Source organism: Artibeus jamaicensis, unplaced genomic scaffold (genome assembly GCF_021234435.1).
Source record: "Artibeus jamaicensis isolate MK-2021 breed Jamaican fruit bat unplaced genomic scaffold, CSHL_Jam_final contig_3174, whole genome shotgun sequence".
NCBI classification, from domain to species: domain Eukaryota; kingdom Metazoa; phylum Chordata; class Mammalia; order Chiroptera; family Phyllostomidae; genus Artibeus; species Artibeus jamaicensis.
This window is the reverse complement of record NW_026521738.1, coordinates 3,620,438-3,641,582: the sequence shown is the minus strand read 5'-3', so window position 1 is coordinate 3,641,582 and position 21,145 is coordinate 3,620,438. Positions and strand designations below refer to the sequence as shown.

Here is a 21,145-nt window from a genome sequence, read left to right as displayed (position 1 = left end):
GACAAAGGAGGAAGGCGGGCAGACTCACGTAGGTGTCATGGTCATAAAGCTCCACCACGATGCTGGGAGGCTGCTCGGCGATGCTGGCCGGCTCGCCGAAGATCTCGATCTCGTAGAAGATGAGCGTCTGGTCCCAGGTGGGGTTCAGGGTGTTCTTCACCACTACTGTCTTCTGGCTCTGGTGCAGGAAGGAGACGATTGCGTAGGGATCTGCGTGGGCCAGGGGCAGGGGAGGGAGACAGGACACAGCACAGACCGTGAGAGTTGCCTGCTCAGGAGTCACTCAGGCCACAGAGCTAGAGCAGAGCTGTGGCTGCCACTCTGGTGCAACAACGTCAGGCAGGAGTCCATCTCCCCGGGCTCTCCCTGCCTTTTCTGAGCGTCAGACTGGCGAGCCACGGCGGGGGAATGGAGCCTGGATCCAGGCAAGGGGACACCGAAATCCAGAGACCTTCCCCTTCTGGGATCTGTTTTGGGCTGGCCTCCAGGGGGTAAGGTGCAAGTAGAAGAAGAAAGTCCTTGGATGGCTCATTCATTGGTTCATTCATTCATCCAACAAGCATTTATTGAGTACCTTCTGCATGCCAGGCTGGGGGCCAAGAATACAATTGGAGCAAAACCATAATCCATGCAAGAAAACATAAAATGACAGTTTTGATCAGTGCTTTAAAGACTAGATCTAAGGTGCAGTACTTGAGGGGAAAACTTCTTTGAGGAAAGGAGAGTAGAACAGAGATGCTGGTGCCATCAGCGTGGTGCACCTAGGACTGAATTTCAGCAAACTCACTCTGGCTGCCACTAGGAGAACGGTCTGGAGGGGACAAAGTGAGTGCAGGGAGATTGAGTATGAGGCTACCAAAGAGCCCCGGTGGTGGTGGCTTAGATAAACAGCATGTGGACCCGAAGGGCTGTTCAGTGGCTGGTGTGAGAGGAACCCTAAGGCCCCTGAGGCTCCTACTGGTCCCAAACTCCTTTCCAGCATGCCAGCCTCAGCCACATTTGTCTAGGTCTGGGTCTAGGTCTAGTACAGCACCTGAGAATTTGCATTTCTAACAAGTTCCCAGGTGGTACCAATCTGCCTTCCAGGGCCATACTTTGGAAACTAATGCAAGAGAAAGACCTACAGGACTGAGTGCCTGTGATTTAGGAAAGGAGCAGAGGGCTTGGAGAAGGGACTCCTCCCACTTCTCCCATTAGGGCGTCAGCCAGAAAGAAGGGTGCAGCTTGCTGCCGTTTTAGAAGCCTCAAAATGCCAAATGCTGAGGGCACGTGACAAGGAAAGCCTAAGGATGCAGGAGGCTGGCAGCCGGCTGCTAGATAGATACCTGGGGGAGCAGAGCCCAAACACTCTGGCACGGGCCCTCACCCTTCGCAGCTGTTTTGTGCTGCAATATCTTGCATTCTCTGAGCCTCACAGTCCAATCCCAGTGCTGTCTCTAACTGCCCACCATGTGGCCTCAAAAGGGTGCTAGGATGTCCAGCTACAATCCTGGGGCTGGCACGGGGAGACAGAATTTCCCCACAGATGGTAGGTGAGTAGGACAAGCTCCTTGGCCTTAAGGAGACCAAGTGGCACAGCACGGTCACTGCAGCAGAGGCAGCAGAGAGCAGCCAGAGGAAAGGTGGGAAGGCTGAGTGGGCAATGGGAGGATTCCCACCACGGGATGGGTGCAGCAGGGTCTAAGATTCTGGCTGTCACCTAAGGGGCCAGTTTTAAGAGAGGAAAGGATCTGAATTAGGAGACAGAAGCTGGGGGCTGAACAACGCTGGGTTCGGCTAACAGCCAGCAGCCACTATCCTGGGCGGGCTTGTTAGCTGCAGGCACAAAAGCACAATGGGGTCAACCCTGGAGGACTTCCTGCAGGAAATTGGTTTGGAACCTGATTATAGGGGTAGAAGAGAGCAGTGGAAGGCTTTTGGCAGCGGAAGAGGCAGGGAAGAAATGCCACCACATCTCACCACCCGACCTGGTAGGAGCCTTCTGGCACGGGGCTCCCCTTCCATGCACCAGCCTGGCAGGGCTGGCCCAAGCCCTTCCCTTCCTGTCCCTGGCAGGGCCCAGCGGCGTCTGTGCATTTAATGAAACCGTCTGGCTGTGATACCATCAGCTCCAAGCTCGGCAGAGAACCTCTCCCTGGTTCCAGTAAAGGAAAGAGGGAGCGTTCCGATAAATAAAACCATATTAGAGAGCCGGCGAAAAAGCCCCTTTTGTTCCCACCCCCTGTGCTTCCCAACGCTTTATTTTTATAAGCGTGCGAGGCCCAGACCGACCGCGTTTACACAAAGATCACAATTGCACATTGTAGCGGCTGCGCACGCTGTATTGGTGTTGGCAGCACCCCCCACGCTGGCCCCTGAGCAGGCCGACTCCTTCCAGCGGCCCCATCAGCGCAGGCAATGAGCTCAGCGCTGGGGGACGGGGAGGGGGTGGCTTTCAAACAAAAATCACCCAGACCCACACACGCACCCCGCCCGCCCATGGGAGGGAAAAACACACAACAAAGGCATTGTAAAGAGCAGGCCTGGAGGCCTGGGGCCTCAGACACTGGGCTACTGTGCGCTGGGGCCCGGCCTCTCCCCCTACAGGGGCAGCCCCTCCAAAAACAAGAAACAAGTGGGGGTGGGTGTTGCTGAAGCAAAGGTGGTCAGATGAAGGAAAGCCAGACAGACACACAGACACATCCCTCTTTTGGAAAGCAAAGATCGGGGAGAAGCAGATCCCAAGGAGAGGTGAAGGGAAGGTGAAGGGCTATCTCCTCCCTGTCCACCACAGCCCAACACTCTCCGCAGGGTCAATACGCCACAGGACAGGGCCGTCCCCGCCAAGCCATAGGGAGCACCACCAGAGTTGAGACAAAATGCCTCCGACTGGAGCCCCCTGAGCTGCCCTGGGAAGCTCCAGCCACAAACGCAGATGGTTTGACCCGACGGCATCCCCACGAGAGGCCTCGGGAGGTGATTCTTTTGCTGGACCTGGAGCCCTGGCGCTCCCGCTCTGCGTCTCAGGCTTCCCCAGGGTCCAGGGAGCAGGCCTCTGCGGCCACCGTCCACTGAGTTTTCACTGTGCACATTGTAGCGGCTGCGCACACTGTATTGGTGTGCGCAGCCAACCAGCCAACCAGCTCAGACCACCGAAACGGGGCCCAGGGCAGGCCGCACCATCCCACTTGTCGGAAGAGGGAGCCGTGCCCTGGGAAGACCAAGTCCGGAGCCCACGCTCATGCTCATGCGTGGCCAGGACTAGCCACTGTGACTCCTAGCCCAGTGCTCCTCTGCCGTGTTCACAGGAAAAGGGTCCCCAGGAGGGAGTGGACTATGTCTGGAGGAAGGCACCACAAATGAAAGTTATAATACAGCACCATCTTTGCTATAAAGCTATGAAAAATTGTTTCGATTTATAAAACCCAGTGTTGGCAAATACTTGATGAACTAGGTACACTCTCCTTCAGTGCTGGACGCAATTCAGCAACTCTTCAGGAAAGCAATTGGGCGCTATGCCCAGGAAAACATTAAACTGTTTATACCCTATTTCCTATATTCCTGGGAATCATCCAAATTAACCAAAAACCTATATGTACAAAGATGTTCACTCCGGCATTAGTTGTCATCCATCATTCATTCGGTACACAATCACTGACTAATGAGCATGTGGTGGGTAAGGCTGGCGCTAGGAAGGAGAGAGGAATGAGTCTCGGTCCGGCCCTTAAGGTCATGCCTACCGATCAGAGTGGTAACTAGGCAACAGTCACAGGCCAAGGTGAGATGCGTCTGAGGAGTGGAGTATATCAGGTGCCAGTGGCAGGGGTGCCCAGTGTAGCCTGGTGGCACCAAGTCGGTCTTCCCAAAGGTGGTCTCCTGCCCTGCATCTCAGGAATGTGGAAGTTACCAAGGCAGACCAGAGGAAAGTGGCTACCTAGGCATCGAGCACAGATGAGCAAAGGCACCAAAGCACATGGACGCTTGGGAGACAGCCAGGCATTAGTGTGGCTGAGGGAGGGAAAGAGCACCAGGGGCAGGGGGACGGAGGAGAGAGGAGGAGTCAGGCAGACCACAGGCGGTCCTGGACTCAGGCTGAGCACCCTGACCCGGATCCTGTGTGGATCAGTGCTTCCCCAAATGTGCTAATGAGTGCTTAAAGCATCCGACAGGCCCGTTTCTGCAGCCAGCTCAGAGCCGCTCCGTGCCGCTGTGTGTTGTAAATCTCTCAGCGGGCAGTGTTTCCCAGTCTCTCTTGCTCAGGAACCCTTTTTAAGTGGAGCATTTCACAAGCCTCCAATGCACTTTGGAAAAGAGCTCCTTAAGCTCAACTAGAAAATCCCCCCATGAGAACCAGCCTTAACAGAAAGCTGTGCTTCCAACAAGGGGTCCCCACCTGGCGTCCAGACACAGGAAGCCCAGAAGCAAGAGCACCCCAGCCCCACCCAGGAGAGAGTGTAGATCCAGGGAACACTGAGGCTCTGGTCCCCAGAGACGTAACCTCAGCTGTGGGCAGCCACGGTTCATCAGCCCTAGCTCCAGACTGGCCCAGCGGCCGCCCCCAGGACCACCCAGCTGGCACAGCTTCAACCTTCCCAGGAACCATGAGGCCAACAAAGAGAGCACAGGACCTTCTGTTCCTTGACAGATACCCCCCCCTTGACAGCTGGTCCACTCACCATCGCTCATTCCCTTGGTTAGCCGGGTCAGCCTCCCGAGCCCAGTGACCTGTGGGACTCTCAGAGACGAGTCTCTGGGTCCCTCACACTAAGGGCCATTCTCTGGAGTATGGTAACTTCAAAACAGAGCTGCCCAAGGGTTGTGAGTCTTGGTAACAGTTCCATAAGCAGAGCTTATGGTTGCTTCAAACCACAGCAATGCTGGTGTCCAGCTGGGGCAGGGGCAAAGCAGACCGCCACCTCCCCAGCCCCCTTTGAGAAATATCAGCCCGTCATGAAGAGCAACTTCAGGGAAGTGACTCCGCCCATGAGGTATGGGGTTGAGGTCATGAGGCCTCTAAGTCCTCTCAAGTCATATCTGTCCCACTCAAAGTAAGTCCAGTGCCTTCTCCAGACACTCACCAAGCAGCGGCAAGCCCAGCCAGTACCGGAGAGAAGTCGTTTGAATTAAATATTATCCTACATTTCTTATGCCTGATCACCATGCAGGCCACACACCCATAACCACATGCCACACGCACCCCTCCAGTGGCCTAGAGACTTGTGCTGCATGCACACTCAAACCCACCCGGGCGACGACCCCGGCAGCCTGAACCACAGTATCTCCACAAGTCTCCCCTTCCCACTGAGTTTAATATTATTCTGCAAATGTTTCTCGGGCAATTCCTGCGTGTTCCCCCAAACCCTGGCCAGGCAGAAGGCAGCAGACACAGCTGGGTCTCCAGGTGGCCCCAAGGCCTACATACAGGGGACGGGCTGGGAGCACAGCTTGGGGCCACAGAAGCCAGCCCCTGTGGGGCCAGGCCCAGACGCCACTGGTCAGGGCCTCCAGAGGAAAGGACTCTGCCCCGGACCCTCAGCAGGCCAGCCGGACCATGCGACGAGCCACAGACTCTGTGCTGGACCCTCCCCTGGCCCCAGACATTCTGGATTCACACACGAGTTTCCTCTGAGAAACGCCAGCCGGCGGCCATACACAGCCTCCGGCCGCCAGCCACCCCAGGGTCAGTTCCAGGGGAGAAATTGCTTTGGTTTAGAGTTTGGGAGTGAAAATAAACACTCTGGGTTTTATAGGTTCACCCGTGTTGGCTGCTGCTTTCCTTGCCAGCAGCTGCTCAATCAGGCCTTTCATTCAGAAGCCAGTGGCCTCTGAGGAAGCCCTGGGCAGTGCCCTCAACGCTCAAGGGATGTTTATTTGGGGGAGGGGGTGGGGCCAGGACGGAAAGTGTGACGTCGCTGCAGGCCAGTGCAGGGCTGACGCAGGCCTGCAGTCACTAGAGGGGCACACTGACGCCTAGCATGGGCTCCTTGGAGGAGTTCCCTCCCTGCAGGGTCGCCCCAGCCCGGGCCACAGAGCACCCGGGCTCCTACCTGAGCCCCACCTCACCACCACCCCACACACACTGGTGGCCTGCACCCCCACCTCTCCTGCCTTCTCCAAATGAAGAAGAAACAAGATTGGGAATTTGTCGACTTCTTTTTTTCTCAGGGCACATTCTAAGCATCAGAAAGCCTCCGGGCAAAGGTTCCCGAGGAATTGCAGCTGCCCGCCCCTGGCCTGCCAACCCTCGCCTGCTGGTTCCGAGTGTGCTTTGCAGAGGGCACTCTCAAGACCCTGGACCCAAAGCATGGAGAAGAGACAGCTCTGTGTACTCACACCTGGCTGCCGGGGTTGGAAAACAGGTCCCCGGGACGGTGGCAGGGTGGGGGGACCGCAGGGAAGCACAGCTGCTGGGAAGGAAGAACCAGAGAAGTCCCCCCACCCCCACAGAGTGGTTAGGGGCTGGCCTGTGGCTATGAGCTGTGGAGCCAATCTGTGAAAAGAAGATCACTCTCAAGCAGAACTCAGTTCTGCTCTGGCATTTGGAGGGTGATATGTCACCTGTCAGATATTTTGACTCAAGCAATTGAATTGAGCTGTCTGTCTCGGCTTCTGTTATCTATGAAACAAGGGTGTTAAATACCTGCTTCACAGGAGACTTATCAGGGTTGCGTGAAATAATGTAACACACAAGGGCTCTCAGTGAGCATTTCAGTGAAGTGTTGGTTCTCAAGACATCGAATGCTGAAGGTTCAAGGGTAAGACAAGGCCCCTTCACGGAGGAGCTCACAGTCACAGAGGGAAGCGCGTGGCAGAGGCAGGTGGCAATCGATGGATGACGTGGGTCAGGGCTCTGAGAGAGGTGCCGGCGAAGTGCTGGCCAAGTGCCGACAGCCAGCTCAGCTCAGGGAAGAGTCAGGGGCATCTGGGCTGGGTCTTGAAGGATGAATAGGAGTTCATGGTGTTAAAAATAGAGAGAGAATGCATTCCAGGCAAAGAGAACACTGAGTACAAAAGCAAAAAATATGATAAATGTAGACAAAAGCAGGTGGGGCCAGAGCTAACGGACAGAGGGCATCAGGACGAACAGAACTGGCAGGGGCACGGAGTCAGAGCATGTGAGCGGCATCTGCCAGGCTGAAGAATCGAGGATTTGCGCGTCAGTATCGACATTTCAAATCGGTGGGTGGCACGACCAGATCTCGGGGACAGAGCAAAGGGAAGCAGGGAGGTCAGGAGATGACCAGAGTGTCCAGATACAAAGGCGCAGGGTCCTTTCTCAGGGACATCAAGAGAGTTTCGGCCAGCATCAACAGGACTGGGTGACTGACTGCCAGTTCCCAGCCTGATGGGTGACAGCATGTGCCAATGAGACACGCCAACCAAGGCAGGAAATGCAGAGAAGGCCCGCACTGGGGTGGGGCGGGCACAGGCCGTCTTAAGAAGTTCGGTTTGGATGGGTGAACTGAGGTGCCTCTGAGGGGTCCAGGGGGACATACCTGAGATGTGGCTGGACAGGACCTAGAAACTTTCCTAACGTGAGTGGTCACTGAAGCCGGGGGAGCAGGGAAAGGGGGCCCCAGCGCCCAGAGGAGAGGAATCAGACCGAATGTCGGGAATATCAGTCTTAGAGGGCGGTGAGCACCCGGGTAGGAGCAGGTAGAGTACTAGGAGGCTGCAAGCGACGCAGGAGAGAGGGTACTCTGGGGCCAAGGCCAGAGGGGCTTCAGGAGGGGATGGTCAGTAAAGCCAAACCCTGCAGGGGGGTCGAGCAAGCTACCTGAGAACTAGGAAGCCATAGCAACCCTGGCAAAAGAGCCATCTCCACAAACCCAGCAAACACAGCCCCCACCTGCAGAAAAAGCCCCAGGTTCTGTTCCCGGGGGTCCGAAGGCCTGAGGGCTCAGTTCCCGGCTTGCAATCCCTGGTGCCTGGCTTTCTTCCCTTCTGCCACTTACCAGAAAAAGAATCCTTGTCCAGCGCAGGCAGGTCCCGGGCCTGGTACACATAGCAGCGTAGATGGTAGCGGTTCCCATCTGCACCGAGGAAGAAACAGAGATGCCGAGTAAGCGGCTAGAGGTGGCTAAGAGCTGTGGCTAGAAGGGTGAAGTCTGTCCCCAGGGAGGGCGGCAGACAGAGGGGCTGAACAACAGAAATGACCCCTTCTGCAGAGTGGGCCACTCAGAGTCAGAACACACTGCATGTCAAAAGTGGACACCTGAGCGATGTGTCCTTGCCCCTTGCAAGAGCCAGGGAGAGGGGACTGATAAAAAGGAGAGTGGGGAGAGGCCGAATGGACGATGGAAGAAGCCGGAATGCACAAGGCCTTGAATGCTCGATTTGAAGCTTAAAGTTGACACACACGCCACACACAGACGGGCATGTGCGTGTGCATGTACATGCGCACACACCGAAAGGCACACAGACCCAGTGCTCCACAGCCCCACATAGACAGCTGAGCACAGACCCACAAGCAGAAGGGTAAGGCCGCACACCCACGTCACCCTTGAAGCATCACTTACAGTCGAAGATGCAGGAAATCGTGGGTCTGTTCACACCAAAGCTCAAGGTGGAGACGGACACGGAATCCTCGCTCTTGTCATCCACCACACCGCCCTGGAGACACAGAGCTGGTCACAACAGAGTCTGACCCCAAGCCTGAAGGTGACAGGGAGACCGACCCGGGGACTCCAGCCCCCGGGTCAGGAGATCCCTGGACAATGCTCCTCGGCTGCAGAGAACTTGGTCGTCAGCCTCTGACTTCGCTCTAGGGTAGCTCATCCTCGCCTACAGTCCACAGACTCCAAAGTCAAGTCCACAGAGAAATTGTTTCCCTCTCTTATGGAGACCAGACAAGCCAGAATGGAGGTTTGAGTTGCTCCAGTCCAAAAGGTTGGAGTTTGATAGGAGGAAGGACTGTGAGAGGACCTGCGGAGAAAGCCCAGTGGTGGCCTGCCCACTGGGGTGAGTTACGAACAGTCGGAGTCTGGAGGGCCCGTCCAGCGTCCCTGTCCACCCCTGTGTGTCTGCAGATAGTGCTGGTGGCAGGGACGCACAGGCAGCGACTGGGTGCCCGGGCTCAGGCTGAGGCCAGGGGCAGGGATGGGAGCAGGAGGCAGTAGGTCTACACTGGGGCTCAGAAACCCGCCTGTGCGTAAAACCACGCCATCACCCCCTCCCCATGTCTGCACTGGCACTGGGCTCCAACCACCGGGCAGTAAAGCAACCCCCGGGCCTGATGCCTACCTCTCTGATGCACTGATCCCCACTGCCACCTCTGCCACCCTGCCACCCCCACTGGGGTCCTGTACAGTTTGGGGAGCTTGGGGACCCAACAGGGACCAATGCCCACACAAGAATAGGAAATGGCCCAGTCACACCCCAGCCCAGCCTCCCAGACTCGGTCTTTGGTGACATCAGGCCCACCAGCCTTCCTTGGCCAGGAGCCCAGCAGAGGGCTGGGCAGAGCCGGGCAGCACTCCCACACTGTCCGCCCCCTCTGCGGCCACTCGCGTTTCTCCAAGTCCCTCTCCCCTCTCCTTCACCTGCTCCGTCCCTTGCCCAGTCCCTATTCCCAACACTCAAGCACACACGCCCTTGAAAGAAAATCCTGGCTGCCCTTGGACAGCCTTTCATCCCTGCCAGGCCCACCCAGCCCCCGGTACCTCTAAATACAAAGAGTACGGCCACCTCTGTGCCCCTCCTCTCCAAACCACGTCCCCTCTCAGGACCTAGCCCCAGACCCCCTGTCCAAGAAGCCTCCCTGGATGCATCTGCCCACACCCAGCACAGAAACAGAGCCATCGCCCAGTCGCCGTTTGGTCCCCAGCCCAAATCTTTCAGTGGTTCTCACTGCCTGACGGCTCCCAGTCAGACCCTCAGCGACCTGCCCCATCCTCCCCATTCACACCAGGACTCACGTCCCTCAACACCGGTCCTCACCTCCACACAGGCACACTCCTCAAAGATGGCCCAGACTCACACCTGCTCCCATCCCAAGCCCATGGCCAGGCCGGAAGTGCCACCGCCATCCCAGTCCTGCCCTGGCCATTCTAGTCAACAAAGAAATGCACCCAAAAGGTAGGCCAGTCTTCCTCTGCTCCATCCCTTAAAGGGGCCCACATTACACACACGCAGGAAGGACTTGTAACTCTGCTTCCCGGGAACTCACGGAGGTTCTAATTCTACTGGGAGGGCTGCAGAGCTCCTGCCACAGGACAGCCCGTCTCTGACAGGGAGAAGCCCTCACCCCCCTTGCTTTGGCCACAGCTTTAACACAAGCTCTGGAACCAGGTTATTTGGGTTCCAATTCTAGGCCTGCCATTTACTAGCTGTGTGACTTTGGGCAAGTTGCTTAACTTCTCTGAACCAGTCTCTCTATAACTTTGGGATAATTCTACAGTATCTGTTTCAGAGAGTTACTGTGGTTATTAAGGAGATAAATTGTGTACCATTTGGCACATAATAAATGCTTAAGAAATGTTTGGTATCAATGATCTGATGAGAGAAATGAGAAACTGGCAGGACAGGGAAGGTAAGTCAAAAACTGTGAAGTTTGCAATTGTGCTCGGGCATGGAATCCACATATTCCATATACATATCCACATATCCCATAAATGTGTTCAAATTTATTCTGGGAGCTGGAAAAGTGGACACGGCCGGAGGCACAAATCAAAATCAAGCAAGCAATCAGTCTCTCAACACACACACACACGCACACGCACACGAACAGGATAAGAGGGAGAGGTATCATCCTACAGACAGGGAAGGCTACTCCAGAAGGACCCAAAGGCCGCTGTACCGGAATCCTCCCTCCCAGGCAGGGGTGGACCCCGAGCGTCCTGAGCTCCCACCAGGAGAGGCGTTCGGCCTGTGACATTCCTCCAGAGCATGCACCGAGTCCAGCCACTAATGGCCCCCAGTTTTAGGGTCTGTGGGGCCAAATGTAGGGCTGGACCTGTGAGGCCCCAGCAGGTCACCCCAGGCGTGAGATGAACACACGCCAAGGAAAGCAGATCAGGATGCAGCAGATGGCTTGGCCAGCCACTGGGTGCAGCAGTGCATAGCACCTGCAGCTCAGTGTGCTTTGGTCCAGGGTGAGGAGGGCTCGGCTTGGGCAGGGTGGAAGGCCCAGGACTCTGTACCTCAGGCTGGCAACACACATGTGTCCCCACAAAGGTAAGTAGCTGCAATAAGAGCAAGAAGCAAGGGCGCCTCTGCCTCCCACAGCCCCCGGGAATTCCTCCTCTCCCTCCAGGTGCCTACGGGGACCGCCTGGCTTGCAGATCACTGCCAGCGCACATCCCCACTCACCTCGCACCTCCCCTAGCTGCCTCCCACCAGCACCACACCCACCAAAGACCTCTGTCTGGGGCTTTGGCAGCACTATCTGGGTCTCTGTCCAAGGGCAGGGCCGCCTGCTGTGATCAGAAAAGGTGACCCCTCTCTGGGATTCCCACCAAGGCTGGGGGCTGGTAACTCAGGCTCACCCCGTGCCTGGCCCACAGCAGGCACTGGCACCGAGAAGGACCACTCTTCAGAGGGAGAAACCAGGGCTTCCTCCAGGAACGCCCCTTAGACTGCCAGGGGTCCTCCCTCTGTCTTATCTCCAGCAGAGGTGCCCACTGCCAACACCCCTGGCCGCCAGCCTGCCCTGCCTTCCACAAGGCCCCCTGCCACCCCCGCTGTAATCTGCCACCCAAGTGTGGACCTGCCTCCCCCTCCCTTGCTCCCCCCAACTGCCATACACAGAGGGGGCTTGTTGGGAAGAAGATGGGAGAACCAGGAAGTGGGCTGAGGGACACCCACTAACCAGGGCCCTGCAGCTGCCCTGGTTCTCGCCCAGGGCAGAAGTCCGCCCTCACAGCTGGCCAACGTCATCACACCCTCCAGCCCTCTCAGAGGGACCTGAGCCCTCCATGCCTCCCCTTCAGATCCTGGGAGTCTCCGGGAGGCAGGAGTTTGCCTGGAACTCACAGCACGGGTCAGGCGAGGGGAGCCGCGGTGGCACAGGGAAGCGCAGTTCCTGACATTCAGGTTCCTCGTTGTAAAGCAGCAACCATCCGGTAACGCCCAATGCACAGGACTATTAAAAACACAGGTACTTTCAACCCTGGCACCATGCATACTTTGGGCCAGATGATTATTTGTTGTCGGGGCTGTCCCGAGCATTGTTGAATGTTTAGCAGCATCTGGGGCCTCTACCTAGCAGATGCTCATAGCATCCCCCCACCCCTTAGTTGCGACCACCAAAACATCAGCAGACATTGTTCAATGTCCCCTGGGGGATGGGATGGAGAATGGAAATTTCCCCCAGTTGAGAACCACCGGTGAAAACTAAATAAAATGCACCCACTGCCCTTGGCAGCTCCCTGGCACCAAGTGAATGGTGCTGACAGTGGCAGTTTAACCTGTTCGTCTCTCCAGCCTCACGTTAAACACCTTCCCTCTTCTGTCTGCCCTTCGGCTTTCTGTAAAACTGGAACCCATCACCTTCCCTCTTCCACGAGACCTTTGCATGGGCTTTTCTCTCCACCTGGAGTGTCCTCCCCAACAAGCTGACTCGAGCTCTTCCTTCAGCTCAGTAATTGGCCTGGACACCTCCTTGACTGCCGAGCCGGCATCAGCATCCCCTACCCACCTGGCCTTGCTTCTCTCCTGAATCTATCTCTCTGCATGTACAGGCGAGACATGCACATTCCTTTCTCCCCTGCACCCAGCCCAACATCCAGCACTCAGTATCCATTGAAGATTTATCACATCAATCACCAGCATTCCCCACCCTAACCAGGAGTGCAGCACCCAGGCCTAAAGTCCCAGGGGAAGGGACAGGAAAGTGTGCACCAGACAGCACCCTCCCACCCTCAGCAGGCTCGGGGTCTAAAACCAGCACAGAAAGGACAAGTGACGCGGACTCGTGGCACCCCAGGGTGGGGCCATCTGTGGGGTGAAAGGGAACAGGGCGGATCCCTCCTCCCCACCCCCCTGGGAGCTTAGGGGAAAGGCCTGGCTGGAAGGGTGGGCCGAGGAGTGGGGAACACAGCCAGGGGAGAGAGGGCTGGCTTCCCTTGGTTCTCACAGGCTTCAGGCACAGCTGATGCTCCGGTTTCCACCCACCCGACCTTCACTCCCAGTCCACACTCTTCCTCAGCCCAGGGCCAGGCCCAGGGCATCGGGTTTCCCACAGTCACATTCCTGCCTCCATAGCTCATGTCAGTGAGACTCCCAGGCGGGGGCTGGCAGCCACGCGGTCTGCGGCCACGCACTCTGTCTTGGGGCTAGCTGCGTCAGGGATCCTGCTGCTCGCCCAGGGCACTGGGTGGCCTCCAGCTGCTGCTACCCGGCTGGCAGCCATGGCTCCCTGGGGGGGCCTGAGCTTGGTTAGAAGGTGAGGGACTCCCTCCCGCTGCCCCCAGGGGTCCCCAGAGCCAGCGGCCAAGCCCACCTTAGTCTGCTGATGGCTCTGCCCCAAGACCTTGTGTGACCACCCCCCGGGGAGGAGGTGGGCAGGTTCTAGGGAAACAAGCAGTCTATGAAGAGGACTCTTGGAGTGGCCTAAACTGGGCCCAAGGCCAGTGCAAGACCACCAGTGCATCTGAGATTCCTTCTGCACCACAGGTTGTCTGCCCCAAGTACACAAGCCTCCTCCCCCTGGTGATGAGGCATTGCCCCATCCAGGGCCCAGAGGTCAGGTTCAGGATCTATAAGGTGGGGGCAGGAGGGGGACAGAGGGGCAAGAGCAGAGGTGAATGCAGCAACAGGACACGGGCTGAGCAGGCAGGGGACAGAGCCACAGCGGCCACACCCAGGGTGGGCAGGAAGGAAGCAACCGAGCCTCAGAGGCATCCTGGGGCCCACCGAGCACTCCCTTCCCCAGCGTGGTCCAGCAGGCGGGTATGGGGGTCAGCTGCCCCCCTTGCTTTACGGGGAGGAGCTCGATTCCGATGCATAGTAGACCCAAAGAACGCAGGTGACAGCTGTTGGGAAGGGATTCGGCCATTTTGCAAGGCAGTTGTTAAACATAGCCGTTTGTAAAAATTAAATTATATAAATCTAAAACTACAGAAGTTAATTCGAAAAACAAAGGTGATAAACGCTCATCACTTCTTAATTATTTTACTCCTTCTTGCTGTCATCCTGCTGCTGAGGTCGTGTCCAGCATATCTGTGGGTGTACAGCCCACCTCTTCCCATCGCCACGCTTGGTGACGTCATGTCGCGGGCATGGAGTGGTCGGGGCAGAGATATTCACACCACAGACATCAGCAAATGCTACAAACTGGGGTGAGTGTGTAGCCTGAATCTTTTTCCGGAGAGTCCGCTGTCAAACACAGACCCGCGCAGCCTGGGGTGTGCGGCCAGGGTCTCCTCCTCACTGCGGTCATTGCTGGGGCCCCTAAACGAGAGGGTGGCTGTGTGAGGCAGCCGGCTACACTGAGCAGCCCATCACTGTCCACACGCTTTTTCACGGTATGTGTGGGAGAAAACACCACGAGAGTAATTATTACTTGTCTTCTCCGTGCCTCAGTTTGCTTAACAGTAAAAGGGGCGTAAGAATAAAACCCGTGTTAGGATTAATGGAAGGAAGCTTAAGGGAGACAATGCAGGCACAGGGAGGAGGGCTATGCTTGGTGCGTAGTGTGCGCCCTAGAAGAGCTGGCCAGCTTGGTCCACGAAGGCCAAAGAGTCAGTGCTTCGGCCTTGGAAGTCCATACGGTCTCCTGTGCAGCCACAGCTGAGCACAGCACACAGGCAAATGAGATGATGCCTGTCTCGGTAAAGCCCTGTTACATGAACAGCCCGGGGCCAGATTCGGTCTCTGGGCCCTGGGGTGCTGACCCCTGCACTAGAAGGGGAGATTATTTTTGTCGTGTTGCTATCACCCCCATTTGATAGGTGAGAAAAGTAGACCCAGAATGTTAAAGCCTTCCCTCAGGTGGTGCAGCAAATTAGCCAGTGGAGCCAGGGGCCTCGGCCCTCCCCTCAGGGCCCTTTCCAGCTCCTGCTTCCCCATGGAATTCAGCACCTGAGCAGGGCTCGGGGCAGGACAGGGCCAAGTGCCACGTCAGGGCCTCAGGGAGCCCAGGGTCCACATCACTGCCCTGGCTGCCCAGGCCTTAGCTTCTAGAGAAACCACAGGCCAGCAGGCCAGGCCAGGAGGAGAACCCTTTACAGAGGGAACTTGGGAACACACAGACCTCCCCTCCTACTTGGGGCTGATTGCAACCTTAAGTGGAATAGCAGCTGAGGGTGCAACCCCATTTAATTTACAGCTGGAGCCAAGGCTTGGAAGCAGCTGCTAAACTCCTTGCAAAACTACCGGCTGGCCCCTGGGGAGCAGGGGTGGAATCAGGAAACCTGGAGAGTCCACGATGCCACGTGTGGGCTGGCGCGAGTGTCTGTGTCCCTCTAGGGTTTCCACGACTTCGCACGTGGAGGTTGCACAGAATGCTCTAGTAGGTTTATCCCATCACAGACTGCCTCAGTAATTAGGATAACTGCATGCCCCAGTTTTCCAGGAACGCCAGCTGCTTTCCAGCCTGGTCACTAATAGCGTCCCAGACCAGCTCATGAATTATAAGATCACCCTGGGAATGGTGGATTCAGACCCTCATTCACGTACGGTGATGTCGGGGCACCCGGCACATCCACTCAGCTATGACACACAGAAGCATTATGTGCTGGCACTTTGTCCCGGCTACACCAACACATAGTTGGTCCCGTCAAAGATCAGTATCCAAACCCTGAGCTGGACTGACCTGGGGTGGGGCACATTTAGAGGAACTACCCAAATGTTTTTTCTGTGTGGGAGAGCAGGAGGGGCAGGGAGGCTCCTGCTTGAGAGGGCAACCAGCCCCGAAGCTGCCCTGCTTGCACAATGCCAAGTACAGAACAGGTGCTCAATTAGCATATTCAAGAAACAGAATCCAGGGACACCACCTCCCAAAGCAGAAGACCCTGCCAGGGGCCTTGGTTACTTAACAGAGCAAACCCCTCTCACCACCCTGGCACTGCCCTTGCTAAAGGTACCACTCTGGGAGCCATACCTAGATGCCCCGCTCACAGCAGGGCTCCATCCTGGTCCGGAGATGGCCCCTTCCCTTCCCACCCACATCTCTCCTTTTCAGCCAGTTCCAGCCTCAAATTACTCCTTTCTGGCACCAGCCTCTCCCTGACCCCCCAAAGAACTCCTGGCTCCCAGCTGCCCTTCCCTGCCCCCTAGCTGGGGCTTGGAATGCTTCTCTCCATAGGTCCTCTCCACTTCAGGTCGGGACTCAGGCCTCTGCCCACCTGACTAGAGGCTTCCTGGGTTTGCCTTGGTTACCAGCTCCCCTCCAGCTGCCTGAACTCTCCAGGGAGGCCAAGCTACCTGGCTACAAGACCGGAGGGTGATGCCGATAGCCAAGGGCTCTAGCCAGCTGCCCGGGGCCCTCCCTAGTACCCCACTCAAGGACATTATGCCCGAGTAAGAATGAGGAGATGCTGGGGAGAGAGGGCAGAGGAGCCACTGTTCTTGGTTCCAGAACTGACTCATGCTGTACCGCTGGGCAAACTGCTTCTCAGGCCTCAGTGTCTCCTGGGGTAACGTTAGGGGCTCAGAGCATTGCTAGAGCAGCACTGCCCAACATACTGTCTGCAATAACGGAACTGCCCTACAGCTGCCCTGTCCAGTGCAGCAGCCAGGTGTGGCTACGAGCACTGGAAATGTAGCTGGTGTGACTGGGGAATGAAATTTTCTTATTTTAATTACTTTCAATGTAAATCTGAATAGCGACAGATGGCTAGAAACTACCCAACTGGACAGTGCCATACTGAACCTCAGTCTCCCCAACAAGATGGGCGGGACAATGGAATCCAGCCTTCCAGGGTCACTGCGAGACTAGACAAGACAACACGTGCAAAGCTCTCAGCCTGGTCTTCGGTACGTGGCAGAGTGGACCTCAGTGTACTTCCTGTCCTCTTCCGGTCCTGGATTCCCTTTAGAATAGAAGAAAGCCGCGGACCTTCCGCCAGCATTTCCCATCACAGACACACACTGCACGAACACGTCACATGTGTACGTGCACCATATGCATGTCATATACCTGCGCATATGTACCAACATATGTGCACATTGCACACATACCATGTGTGTGCACACACATCAGACACACATGCACATACAAATCACACTCACACCCACAACTTTGCACCCAATTTCAAGAGGTTCCGGCAGCTCCAAAGCCAGGTGGAGAGCGCCTTTCAAGCACGAAAGTTTCTTCCTGCTCTAAATGCTCCAAGGCTCAGAGAACGAATTGCCGAGTCTCCATCTCCTTCCCTCCCTGCCTGGGATCAGGCATCTCAGAAAACCCTTCCTGACACTCAGGGCCAAGCTCAGAGACAGGGCTCTGGAAAAATCCTTGTGTGTGGAGGGCAGGCACAGGGCAAGGGCGACAGGACGGATTCTGTGAGCTCATCTCAGCAGCCGTCACCAGAGTTCCCAGAGAGGCCGGTGGCGTCAGGAGGGGGTGACTGGGTGGGAGCCCGCGGTGGCGGCAGCAAGGGGTGTGGGGCAAGGAGAGGGAGGCTGGATGGAACGCGCTATAATAGCAGCTTTGTGCTCCGCTTCCCAGCTCCCTGGGAACGCCAGGGAGATTATGAAACCCGGTGTCTTTGGGAATGCCAGGATATTAGCTGGAAAAAGAATAATACGAAAATAAAATAATGCTCACGATGGAGACAGCAGACGATTAGCAGACGGAGCCAGGGCCTCCTGCTCTGTGGAGGGAGCCAGGCTTGGCCCCGGCAGAAGGTTTCAGGGAAAGGCTGCCGTGCTAATGAGCAGACAGAGCCTGCCTTCCAGCGAGACGTCTTCAGGAGGGGAGCTGGCAAGTGAGGCCCAGCTTGCGGTGAACACGTGGGCCAGGGAAGAGTGGTGGCAGGCGAGGAGGCGCCGCAGGCCTGGTCCTTGGGCCCAGACACCCAGAAATGTCAGATTACCAGGAAGGCCACCTGGCCACCACCTGCAGCCCTTTCCTGGCCTCCTTCAAGCTCTGCCTCCCAATGTCGTCCTCTAAAAAGCCTCCTTTCCTAGACACTGTTACTCTGGAAAGATTCTTATTCTGCATCCCTGCACTTCAAAGAAGCAGATTCTACTGGGTTTATTTACTTTCCCAAATGAATGTCTCCTCTCCTAATCACTAAGGCATTCCCCAGGGCCAGGCCTCCTCTGTGAGATCCAGGGATCGTTAGAAGTAAAGAACCCTTTTCTCCCACCGAGGAGCAGGGAAGACATGTCATCTTTCCCTGTCTCCCTCTCCAGGACCCTGGCCACACACCTTCCACCAAGAATGGACACTCCCTGCCTTTCTCAGAAAGGCATCCGGCTCCTGGGGGTGGGGGGTGCAGGGGAGGGATGATTTGGCCACCTCCCTCATGTTCATGATGCGCTACGCAGTTTATGTCCTCGGTACCCAGAGGCGGCCCTGGGCCCAGCGGCATCGCCTCACCCAGAAGCCTGTGAGCAACGGAGACTCTCAGGCCCCACCCACACACTGAATCAAGAGTGCGCATTTTAACAAGTTCACCAGATGTCTCCTGTGTCCCTTAGGGCAGAAAAGCACTTCTTTACGTGTGTCACGTCCTGAATCCTTACAACACCTACAGGGCACAATGATGTTCATGACGAGGTAACAGTCATCTAACGGATGACGAGAAAGCAGTTAGAATCAACCCTTCGCCACTCAGAAGCCTCAAGGGTCCCATCACACTCCACCAAGTAAATCTGCAGGCACTGGTGGCCAGCGGGCAAGGCCAGCACCCAGGACAGGAGCTGGACCCTGGCACACGGGAAACCCAACCTTCTGCCCACGTGATGCAGAGTGAATTCTGGCCCCGGGCCTCGCTGGGCATTGGTACGTCCCCGGACAAAGAACAGCAGGCTCAGGGACGGGAGCCCAGGCTGGCCTTGGTCCTGGCAAGAAGCATGTAAAGATGACTTTGGAAGGAGGGTACATATGCACATATGCATGTGTGTAAGAGTGTGTACATGTGTGTGCTTTTGTGCGTGTTGGTGCAGGTGGAGGTTCAATTTATCAAGTACAGAGTGGTCAGACAGCTCCTGTCAAATGGGCCCATGGCCCTGTCCAGATGTCAGCCACACCTAAAGTCTATACAAAAGTATAGACTTTACTATACAAAAGTATAGATAGCCCTCCGACTACGGGCTGTGAACACAGTCCCTCTACCCACCATCCGCCCGGTTCTCCAGGTCAGCAAAGCCTCCCAGACCTGGTCGGCTGCACTGTGTTGGTGCTTCCGCATACCGCACAGGCAAGCACACGGGCCTCACAATCCTTCTCGGTACTGCTGACTTGACATCTCCCTCAGAAACACTAAACAAATTGGTTTCTCTGTTCCTAGGAAATGTCCCGCTTCATTCTCCCAGTTACCAAGCTACGAAGGACCCCCAGCCGTGCTCCCCCCAGGTCCTGGCCAGCAGCCCCAGAGCCCTTCCACACTTCCACTGTGTACTGGCCTGTGCACTCTCTGCTCGTGGCACATCACATCACAGCTGATGCAGGCCCCTGTTTCCCCCGACCTGTCTGCCCCCACCACCTGGCTGGCAGCCACCACACCCATCTTTCTCACACCGCGTGTGTCAGACTTGCCAGGGCCAACCGTGACCTCATCACTGCCCTAGGCCACCCCGCCCCGTGGCCTGTCGATGGCAGTCACCCTGTTGTCCACCCAGGGGAGCCTCTGAGGCCCATTCGACCCTTTCCTCTGCAAGCCCTGCCGCTCCACCTCCTCCCATTGTGACCCTGCAGCCCCCGGCCCAGAGGGTCCCCTTGGCCTGGGCCTCCAGTCAAAACTCCGGGTGGTCCCTGGATGGAGGCTCTCCCTCCCAGCCATCCTCCATGGCCACTGGCTCGCGGCAGTAAAGCCCAGCTCTGACCGGACATTCTACTCAATAGCCCGCATTGGCTCCTCACATCTCACCAAGCAGGGTCTGGAGCTATCATCTGTAGCTCTTCACCTAGCACTGTTTGGGCTTCTCCTTCCCTCTCCCCAACCTGGTGGTGCAGCCAGTGGCCTGACCCAGGATAGCCAATCAGAACATTCTGTTCCTCACCCAGGTGCCAGGGGCCTGCTGGCCACACACGAGGCTGTTACTGGTGCTACTGAAAATGCAGTGTTCTCCTCTCCGCACAGTCTCCAGCTGGAAGGCTCAGTGATCTCTTTTATCCAGCCGGGCTTTGCTGGCTGTCACGATGATGTCAGCCTTTGTCACGGGTGCCATCTTGGCTACCACATGGAGGGAGCCAACGTGACAGCGAGACCAGACAGGAGACCAGACAGGAGACCAAGGCAGAAACACGAGGGCCGGGACACTGTGCGAACCCCCTTCCTGCCAAGCCCAGGGCCTCCTCCTTCACCAACCAGGCTCCTCGCAGCTGTCTCAGCCCTGAAACCCCTCTCCCCTCTTTAGGCGCTGAGTGGAGTTTCCACCTGTCAGAAACAAACCCTGCTTCCTTAGGGTGCCTGCCCAGCCCCCTCAGACCCGGCCCTGACCCGTAGGTCTGCCAACCCCTCGGCTGGAGCCACATGACCACTGCCAGGCCCTGGCCTGCGCCTGAGCCAGGCCCTTTCTGGCAAGACAAAGGGAGTCACAGAACACCAGCCTCCCCCTCACAGCCATGCGGCCCCACAGATGGGTTCCCAGCTGTGGTGCAGGGCTAGGACCCACAGCTCCTCACCCCAACCAGATACTCACGTGCACACACACAGTTGTCTGCACTGAACACGCTCACATCCCATCAGCCAGCATAGCTGGTAGGACCTGCTCCCAGGGTCACAACCCAAAGCACCCCCCGGGGGTGGGCAGTTGTAGTTGGATTTCAGAGGGGGGTCTCAACCTGGGCACTTCACTCCACCTCCAGGAAACCCCAGACCAAAAGAGCAGGGAACAGACCATATCCTAGCCCCCACTCAGACTGCCCAGGTAGAATCTGCTCATCTCTTTGGGGGAACACACCACATGGACCCTGGAACACCCTGAGTTCACCCCAGTTCCATTGGCTCCAGGAAGTGCGCACTGGAGCCAGACAGCCGGGTGAGGCTCAGTTTTGGAGGCACATCTCTCCCAAAATTCCTGGGGATGCCCATGCAACAGCCTCTGTCCCAAAAGG

At 56.8% G+C, this 21,145-nt stretch overlaps 1 protein-coding gene across 21 annotated transcripts in view; it reads right to left on the bottom strand.

The window, feature by feature from the left end:
* The window catches only part of DYSF (dysferlin), a 203,049-nt gene that overhangs the window by 75,819 nt on the left and 106,085 nt on the right, over positions 1-21,145 (bottom strand). For all 21 annotated transcript variants that reach the window (XM_053663323.1, XM_053663332.1, XM_053663328.1 and 18 more), the window contains 3 exons: positions 8,499-8,592; positions 7,935-8,012; positions 29-210 (listed from right to left, as the gene is read on the bottom strand). In XM_053663323.1, coding sequence (XP_053519298.1) covers positions 29-210; positions 7,935-8,012; positions 8,499-8,592 — 354 coding nt within the window. The remainder of the gene's footprint in view (positions 1-28; positions 211-7,934; positions 8,013-8,498; positions 8,593-21,145) is intronic.